The 9,993-nt window shown below is 40.6% G+C and overlaps 1 protein-coding gene across 1 annotated transcript; it reads left to right on the top strand.

Annotated features, from left to right (window-relative positions):
* The first annotated feature begins 411 nt into the window (after nucleotides 1-411).
* Nucleotides 412-9,181, top strand: LOC138015693 (protein FAM114A2-like). Its single transcript, XM_068862802.1, has 5 exons — nucleotides 412-1,192; nucleotides 2,318-2,586; nucleotides 4,225-4,427; nucleotides 5,321-5,485; nucleotides 6,944-9,181. Exons 1-5 carry the CDS (start codon nucleotides 498-500, stop codon nucleotides 7,583-7,585), a joined length of 1,974 nt encoding a protein of 657 aa, XP_068718903.1. The 5' UTR covers nucleotides 412-497; the 3' UTR covers nucleotides 7,586-9,181.
* Nucleotides 9,182-9,993: the final 812 nt, after the last annotated feature.

Here is a 9,993-nt window from a genome sequence, read left to right as displayed (position 1 = left end):
ATTTATTACGTTACATACGTTTGAGACGTATGTGAACCACTTCACGTATGTTCTCAGTCACATACGTCACATACGTCAAAATATAGTAGTTCTAAAAATAGAAAGGTACAATGTGGCTATCCCCCGCCCCACTTTGACAGAACAGCACCTCTCAGACAAGAATATATCGCTGAAGTTAGAAACATGGGGGATTCGCTCTTGCCTCATATGCTGTTGCTATTGGTTATATTTCGAAATTTTCTTTCCATAATAATGTGATATTCTTCCATCTTCTCCGGGTATTGTTATATCACCTAATCGCGCCCAGCCAAGGCCACACGTCTAGGTCCACCCAGTTTGCTCGATGGGTGGGCTGGGAGGATTCAAACATATATTCGTACCCAGTCTTTCAACGATTCCGTTCCAGGTCTCCCACTGCTTATAGCAAGAATATCTTATCACTTTTATTTACTTCTTCCCAATAATTTGCATTGTCTTTTTGGGGTGCATTCAAATATATGGATACAAATCTAAGCACGAAAGACGCCGATGGTGCGAGTAGTGACGAAGAAGAGGCTTTTGAAAGCGCAGATGAAGGCGAGGAAGGGTTGAAAAGTTCGAATCCACCATTCGCCGCCACGTCATCTGGAGTTAGATCCTCGAATTCCACGTCAGAAGTTGTTGTTGACATGCCCTGTAACACTCAGCTTTCTTCAGATGATAGCATCAGTTCGGAAACCAAACAGGTAGAGAGAGAAGTGGGCGAAGTTGTGGAAATCGCCGCGCAGAAAATAAGGGATATGGATGCTCATTCCCAAGAAGGGGATATCCCGTGCGAAGTTAGTGAGGACCCTTGTCGCACAGATGAAATTCGACAGAGCACGGAGATAAGTCACAAAACACACGTAGAGGAAGACGATGATAGTTTTTCTCAAAACGACTGCGAGGATAAAATGAAGGCTGATAAAGAAAATCCAGAGGTTGATGTGGAGAACAAGGGTGAAACAGCCCAGCATTCTGAAAATGGCGAGGGAGGTAGCGAGCTGAAGGAATCTGGTGTTGATGCGACAAAAGTGAGAACTGGAAAACACATCGACGCAGACGACAACCAGAGGCCTAGTCAAGCCTCAGGGAAGTCAGATAATGAACCAGTTTGCGATGATAGCGTAGAAACCCCAATTACTGACAAAGTAGACGCTGAAAAACCGGACAGGTATATTCTCTGTTTATGCACCTATCAATGTTAAGGGGGTGTCGGGGGGTGGGTATATTCTCTGTTTATGCACCTATCAATGTTAAGGGGGTGGGGATTGGCTAACCACGGGAGTTTCGTATGTGACGTCCCCAGGATAGCGATTTTGATCAAACAAAGTACATTTTACCAACTTCATTTGCTGCCACGTGGAGATTTTGACCAATTATTTTATCCCACGGGTGGGGAATTTGAATTTTTTAAAAATGAAAATGTCAAAATCCCCACACCACATAATTACCTAACCGAAAGACTTTAGTATCAATCGTGTTTTTGATGAAAGCAGAATGAGTTAATCCCTTTGGCTTACTGTATGTTACAGTAGTGACAATATCATGTTTGTAATGAAAACAGGGAGGAGTGTTACTGACAGTACTCAGTAAAGTAAATTGGCTGTTTGATTACAGTGATAAATAACAAAGGTCAATGAAATTGACATGTCACAGGCATTTTGGTTTTCTTAAAACCACAGCAATTTGATTGAGACCTCCAGTTAATGCACCGGGCTAAATTGACCTGTCATCAGGCATATGAAGTGTAGGATAATATAATGTGTAATCCATTTGGAAAAATAATTCTGGGCTTTAAGGTACAGAATCAAATTAAAATATATATATTTTACTTCTTATGGTTGAACCTTTCCCTGGAATATTTCAATTACCAGAAATTCTCTGCTCCATTTTGATGCAACACAAGTGATCCATTTGGGCAAACTTTCAGGAGTCTCCATCCAGGACAAATGCAATCTGACAAGCTAAAACAGACATTTCATTTGACACTTGGATATTTAGAATATAAACACAATCATTTTATAGGTTTTGGCCTGACTAATGCAAGGCAAGTCTCATGGAAAATGCAATCTGCATAGAAATACAGTTTGAACTTAGATTTCATTTTTGCAGAATTTTTTCTCTGTGCAGCAAAGTTTCCTTGGTTTATCGAAAAGTGGAAAACTATTTTGCATGTAGGAGACTGAGTTTATTCAGACACTCCAGTTTCCCTTTCATTGAGTTCATCAACTAAATACCTACTCAACTAGGCTGGTTATCCATCTCTTGTAGTTATATGTATAACTTTTTTCTGCAGTATGACACAGAAACCAGCTCAAGGAACATCAGGCTCTGGCGGAGGATGGGGCTGGAGTGGTTGGACATCAATGCTGTCTCAAGCAACAGCATCAGTGACGTCAGGTTTGACCTCTGTTATTGAGACAGTAGAGACATCATTGGGTGTACCTGACCCAGAGGAAATGGCGCGTAAAGTAAAACAGGAAGAAAAAGTGGTAAAGCAGAAATTGCTAGAAGAAAAAAAGGGAGGAGCCATTGGGGAAGGCAAAAGTGAGGGGGCAAACAATGGTTAGTAACTAAGAAGTAAAAGGAGTTGACTATCATTATGTTTGTTCATCAGGTTTCCAGGGGTGTTCTTCAGCTTAAAGTGCACCTAAACTGAAATATTTTTCTTTCCTAATGTAAGTCTCCCCAACCAAAGCAAACATGTGCCACCAATGTTTCTCAGAATTTCGCTTTTTCTGTGCCATGCAAGCCACGGACATAAACTTGCCAGAACTAGCAGTAATTCGGACACACGACCGTGATGTGAGAGGCATGCATTGCAAAGCAGTTTGTGGCATAAAATCGAGAATAGACCCAATCCTCTCACATCACAGTCATGGGCCCAAATTACTGCTAGTTCTGCCTAGTTTACGTGGCTTGCACAGCACAGAAAAAGCGAAATTTTGAGGTGAGAATGGTAAAACATGTTTGTTTTTGGTGGGGAGATTAATATTTTAGATAAAAAAATATTTGAGTTTAGGTAACTCTTTGTAAATATGCATGCAAAGTAGATTATGACGTCAAATCAGGAATAGACCCACTCCCCTTCTGACTCGGTCGTGAACAAAAGATGCTTGGATTTTCGCAACTTTCAAAGCCTATAAAATGCCAGGATTTGTTAGAAAAATGAAAAAATGGCCGCAATGCGTTTCGAACAGTTGCAAAGATTCATTTTAGCAAAAAAAATATTTTGGGGTTAGGTGCACTTTAATACTGTTCTGTAGTTTTAGGCATGATTTCTAGAAAAAAAATTGAAACTTTTAAGTTTCATGATTAATTCTCCAGTTACCAACATCAATTTATCGGTACTAATTTTTGAAGCAAATGTTATGTCAAGCTGTTCATACCCAACAGTAAATTTTTATTCAACAAAATGCCATCCAGTTGTGCTTGTTGAAGGGAGTAAGAGTAGAACACATTGTTGCTGATGTTGCAAAATGTAGCCAACTCAGTATGTGACATAGCAGTCTTTCTCTTAACAGTATTAGTTAAATTTTACTTTCTTAAAGACTTGCCCATATTTTTATAACTTTCAAATCAAGGGAGTCAGGGTGGTTTAGTGGTCATCAACCGTGCCTCCCACCTCTGTGACCCGGGTTCAACTCTGGCCTCGGGTTGTATGTGGGCTGAGTTTCAGTCGATCTCAATCTGACTCCGAGGGTTTTTCTCGGGTACTCCGGTTTTCCTCCCTCCTCAAAATCGACTCTCGGCCTATTCCATCAGGCTGTGGTGCTGTGCTCCGAGGTCATACATGGGTCGTGTTCAGGGGCCGAGTGCCTAGCCGGCAGCACAGCTCCTTCAGTCCCACCTTGTTGAGCTGCGCCCTTAGTAATTCAGTCTCAGACTGCGAGAAAGGGCAATTAGCAGGTCAGATATAATAATAATTATTATTATTATTATAATTCACTGGTGCCCTTTATATCCAAATTCTTGGATTTCACATGACATCAAGGGCCGCCATGTTGGTGTCCCCAAACAATGAAATGGCAGCCACGTTGGTGTCCCGATCCAATCCTCTGGGAATTGCACACTATTATGCAAACTTTTTCCTTTGTTTTTGTCGAGAAACATGGCTGTTGATCACGTGAATAATCCAAGAATTGTGTTTAAGACCATGCTGTCTCCCATACTAATCATTGCTTCTTTGTTTGGATTTGTCAGCTGCCAGTGAGTCATTTTTTGCCTCATTTGGAGTATCAAGTCTAACAAATGTGGTCCAGACCACAGCTATGGAGCTGGGATCAAGTGGGCTGGATGCATTGGAGTTCATTGGCAAAAAGACAATGAATGTTATTGCAGAGGGTGATCCTGGGTTGCGACAAAAAAGGGAGAAACTTACAGGCAAAGGACCAAGCCTGTCTCAGGTATGAGTGATTATTTTTTGGCACACATTCAAAGCTGGCAGTACAATAAGCAATTTGCAAATCATTAGTGTAGAACAGGGATAAAAGAGGACCCAATATTGTTCTGTGAGGTAGTCTGCATCGTCTTGGTGTCAGAAATTACACTTGTTCTATCTTCCCTCTTCTAAAACGCAAACATTGTTACAGTATTAGTTATCACAACTTATTATATAGATATTGATGAAATACCAGGATTTCTCCTTTTACTAAAAAATCGTATCTTCACCGCGCGCAGTGAACGTATCATTTTTATCTTTCACATGTGAGGATATCGCTGTCGTCATGGTAACGAACACGATTAGCCAATAAAAGGCGAGCTTCCTCTTCATTGTACGATACTTTTGTGCTTAAATATAATTCTTCTCTACTACATTAACATTTTTATTGCAAATTTTACATTATCATGATTTGTTTTTCATAACTTTCATATCTTGTTTCATGTTACACAAGATGCGTGTTTTAGTGGTTGGTGAACAATTTTTCATCATTTCGAAAATGAATAAAACAAGTTGTTTTAAATCTAGACATTTCATCAATATATATATAATAAACAGAAGATTACATGGCCGCTTGGGGATACGAATTTTATCTTCTCGTGCTGAAAGTATCTCTCACTCGTTCGCTTCGCTCACTCGTGAGAGATACTTGCAGCACTCGAAGATAAAATTCGTATCCCCGCGCGGCCATGTAGTATCCTCTATATCAGATCTGAGAATGAGCAGGTTATAGTTTAATTAACAAGTGCCTGGAACACTATGTTTATGTTGATTGTGGCATTTATAATAAAATGGCATCCTAAACTAAGTCAACAAACTGAGACGTTGTAAAGACCTGTGGAATGTTGTTGCCTTCAGATTTTAAAGGAAGCCAAGGAAGAATCGAATAAAAAAGCTGCAGAAGCAGAACGCCCGAGTGAGGAAACTGGACCAACTGTAGACCTGTTTAACGAGTTTGACAAGTTTCAAGGTCTGGCTCATTTAGAAGCTCTGGAGATGCTGTCTCGTGATTGTGAGGCAAAGGTCAGTGGTGTTTGTACGACGAATTTAAGAACACCCTTGGGTTCTTCTAGGTGAAATATAACGTTGTTGGATGTAGAGGTCATCAGTAGCTTCAGTATAATTTGGCATAGCCTTTTGTCATTGTTTTGTAATTGTCGTTGTAATCATCATCATCATAACATCTTTTTAAAAATTATTTATTTACACTTTCAAATTACTTAACACTACTTAAGGAGGCTCGAAAGGGTTTTCAGCTGAGCGCGCGCGCGTAAGCCACACACGCAATTCGTAAGCTGCTTGCGTCAGCTTATGATTTAAATGGGTCACCAGAAATAAACAAATACCGCTAATTTCGCTTACCTTTCTCCAATTCCTATATACATGGCATATAAATAGACATCTCCTATTCACGAAAACTACGAAAATTCTACTTGAACGGTTTAATAGTTACTTAAATCCGTTTGTGTTCACCTGTAGCTCTACTCGCGCGCGGACTCGAATGAGCGGGTGACGCATGCATAAATGCTGATCTTGTAACCCCCTAATTTTTCCTGATTTTGCAACTTTACTCGTTTATATCTCTGCTTCTGGACGGTGAATTTTTATTGATTTTTTGCATGTTAGCTTAGATTAATTTAAACCGTTTGTCTTTCAAATTTAAAAAAAATCTGTAAGTGAAAAAAATAATTAGAGACAATTCAAAAAAAACGTATTTTTCTGAAAAACTGACCTACAGATTTTGTTGAATTTTAAATATATTAGAGGGTATTTCTAACATTATCTGGTAACGATGAATGGGAAAATTTCACCGTCCCGTTTCTTCAAAAAGGACCACATATGTTGATTTTAAGGCTCAAATAAATGCCTAATATCGTTGCCATGGTAACATTATTTTGAAGGAAAACATAATGTGAGAAATCTACGATAGGTACTTAATACTCTGGCCAAATTTCGTCTTGATATGATTGCCCTAACTGTATCTAAGGACAGAATATGTTTATTTGTTTGAAAAAAGGAGAAACTATTTAGAGCCTCCTTAATGTCCTAGCATTATGTACAACTCTAGCAGGACTATTGATCATTGCGGTACTAACAACACTGACAAATCAGTTATAAACAATATAAAGAGTACTGATCATATATTATCAGAGCAGTCTTCAGATGACTGTCGAAAGTGATGACGCGATTGCAATTGCTACGCTTAGTGATTGGCTTAAAAATATCGCGCCAGTTTATCAACCAGTCGCAACTTGCACGCGCAATTTTTCCCGCGCTTTGAGCGGCGTGACGAGCTCGATTCACGCAGTTACCCTTGGAAACGGAAAAAGTTTGCCCTTTACAGCAAATGACTTAAACGCCAAAACCTTATCACCAAACTTCCCAGGTGCCTCACTCAACTGAAAATCGAAGTAAAGGCTACAACGGCTTCGCGCGTTCACTTGTAAGTTAACTGAAAAGTGCTTTCTTTTTTTTTTCCAGTTGGAATCTCGCATAATCGATTTAACGGAAGAAGAACTCGCAGCCGTCAAGCCTTTACTGAGAGCAGTGGAAGAAGTGTTTCACATGGATGATAATGCTGATGACGAACCAACCGAAGGAGCGGATTTTAGGTCGGAACTCGCTGAAAATGTCAAGTCGCTCAATTTGCCGTTCACAGCGGATAAGCTAGTCGCAACTCAAGAAAAAGCGCGTGAATGGATTAAAACTTGCGTACAGGAGCAAGACAGCTCTCCAGGAAGTAGGGAAGGAATGGATATTTACGCTACGGCGGTGTCGAGTATAGCGGAGCTCACGGCACGCACCGTGGAATTATTTCACAAGTTGACTGAACTTTTGCTTCATCAAGCTGATCAACCTGCCGACACTTCGTCCTTGGTGCGTGCGCAGAGCGCTCGTAAGATGGCGGACGTTGTTCTAGTGGAGATATCTGTCCTAGCGACGCACTTTGCTGGCTGCTTAAATACCGCGGCAGACGATTCGGAAAGTCCCGACTCAGTGAGTTCGCTGATAACAACGTTGTACCTTGATTCGTCCACTAGTGCTGATTATCTGCGAAACTCGCTGAAACTGCTCAGGCCCGTCTTGCAGTTTTCTTCCCTAAACGAGAAGAATTCATCGTAAAATTTGCATAGTTAATGATAAAGGTAAAAAGGATACCGCGGTACAGTAATCTGTCTGGTCCCAAAATGGCACCAGGACGTTTCCTTTCAGTAGGGGCTGTAAGTGTCCACTCGAGAGAAACACCCAAGAGACACTTTTCTCGCATGTCGGTTTGCACTTGTTTACAGGTCTTAGTATACTGCGCAGCTATCGGGATTTCAATACGCGTGGGTGACAAACACGAGAGAATTAAACACGCGTGGGTGTCCACGAGAGTTAGAGAGACAGGAAGGACGATAACTTGGTTTGACTTAATAATAATCATAATAACATGAGGTGTAAATTAGATTAAGTCCCTGGACTTGTCAGAACAGAGAAAATAAGAAAAAAAACATCCTTTGTACTGGATTTGCATCCGACGGTTCTTCTTGTAGTAACTGGCTCTATTCACTGGAACACTGAAGGGCAAGACGTCGAGAATTTTACAAATTAGACATCTGTAGCCATTCTGTATAGAATCACTGGTCAAGAGTAACTAGGCCTAGGCCCTGATTTTAAAATGTTTCTCCTTGCGTCAGATTTGGTGACCGATATCATTCCGTTAGCAGTCTAAAGGTCAAATGTTATTGCAGGTCTACTGCACAGCTTAGGAAGAAAAGATTAATTATATTACCGTATATTTAAAAATTGCGGTTGAGCAACCAGGGGGTTACTTGTCAGAGATCAAGACGCCTGCGCCTGCGCCAGTCTTTTACAAGAAATGCTTTAACTTGCCAGCAATCCTTTTTGACTAGCACAGGTTTTTGGTAATGCTGATGGTGTTTTTAAAAAACTTCAGGTTACTAAACATTTTCCCTAATTTTCTCTGCTACCACAAGTCCCTGGACACAGTGTTGTAAATAGACCATTTTGCAGATACGGCCGCCATTTTGTTTTCTATTGTTTCAAATAGTTATTATAGGATGCCTAGGGGTGCTCTGTACGCGCGGATTACCTTTGTCAGTACAGCAGATTGTTAAAACGAATCGTGCTTGTAAAGCGTGATCCCGCACCATGGAGGAAGGTTGTAGATTCCGTGACGTAATTTCTGCACCGAATACCGTGAACCAAAACATACGAGAATCGCTTTCCGTAGGGTTTGATCATACCGGGTTTGAAATACCGGGCTAAAAATTAACGGATACAGCATCATGTGCCACAGACGTAATGTCTTTCGAAACAATTGAAATCAAAATGGTCACCGTATCTGCAAAAAGGTCTATCAACGATAATAGATAATTCTGATCAAATTTGGAATTGTAGATAATCGCCGAGTTAGGAGAAGAGGTTGTGTTGCAACTGCCGCGTGCGTACCTGTCCTCTCACGCTCACATCTCGTGTAGTCTCCCACGCAGGCCATGGGATGGTCGCTGGTGTGAATTTGTGGTTAATTTGTCTTTTGATCCAAGTGTTTTAAACGGGCGGGTTGTTTGATATGATCTCCATATGGCCATTTTCTAAATAAAGAAGTCTACTTTTTATTAACAGGCCCGGCGAGGTACGGCGAAAACTCTAGGCATGCCATAGCTATCAAAGTAGGGATTGTAAAATCGGAATAAAATATTTTGATATTCTCCATCGAAATGTCTCTTATACGTGGTTTTACCCGCTAAAATAAGGTTCGCTTTGGAAAAGCAGCCGATGTCAAAAAATCCTTAAATGTCATAAATTAATCTTCTGACTTATCTTCAAGGGTATATGCCTAAATAGCAATACATATATATGTTTTCTAGAGAAAATGAAGGAGACCTTTTCTCTGAATATTTTCTTAAACTGAAGTCACAACGAGAGAAAACTAAAACCTGTACACAGGATTACTTCTGCTCCGTTGGTGACATTTATCTAGCCGAGGTGCTTTCAAGTCACACAATCGAAAGACAAAATGAAAATCACGAGTCATCCAAAAATTAGAATGCTCTAAGAGTGTAACATATAAGCGTGTGTTAGTCTCAGAGCTGTGGCTTAGTTGCGCTTTGCGGACCGTGAGAAGCAAGCGAGCAGAGAGAAATGTCATTGTTTTTACTCTTCCTCGCGCGCCCTCCTCGTTATCACGCGTCCGAACCCCATCACACCAATTTCCACTTCCCCTATAAGAAAGCACTCCATGCAGGCTGACTCAGAGCATGCACTTCACCCCGGGGATATCTGTTCACAGTGCTACCAGAGGGGAGGTCTGTACGAAGCAAATGCGGAATGTGGGAGAGAGGGCACAAAAAGAAGAGCTCTTCCTCCTACATGCATCGTGACATACAAGATGAACCCTACAGTTTTGAACCGTTCTTAAATGCAAACAAAAGTTTAAAACAAGATGAGATTTAAATGGGTTTTTATTGATCAATTCAAATCAAAATACATCAAGGAAATCCTTAACCTAAAGGGAAATACTTACA

The sequence above is a fragment of the Montipora capricornis genome, chromosome 9, assembly GCF_036669925.1.
Source record: "Montipora capricornis isolate CH-2021 chromosome 9, ASM3666992v2, whole genome shotgun sequence".
NCBI lineage: Eukaryota > Metazoa > Cnidaria > Anthozoa > Scleractinia > Acroporidae > Montipora > Montipora capricornis.
This window is presented reverse-complemented; position numbering and strand designations above follow the sequence as displayed.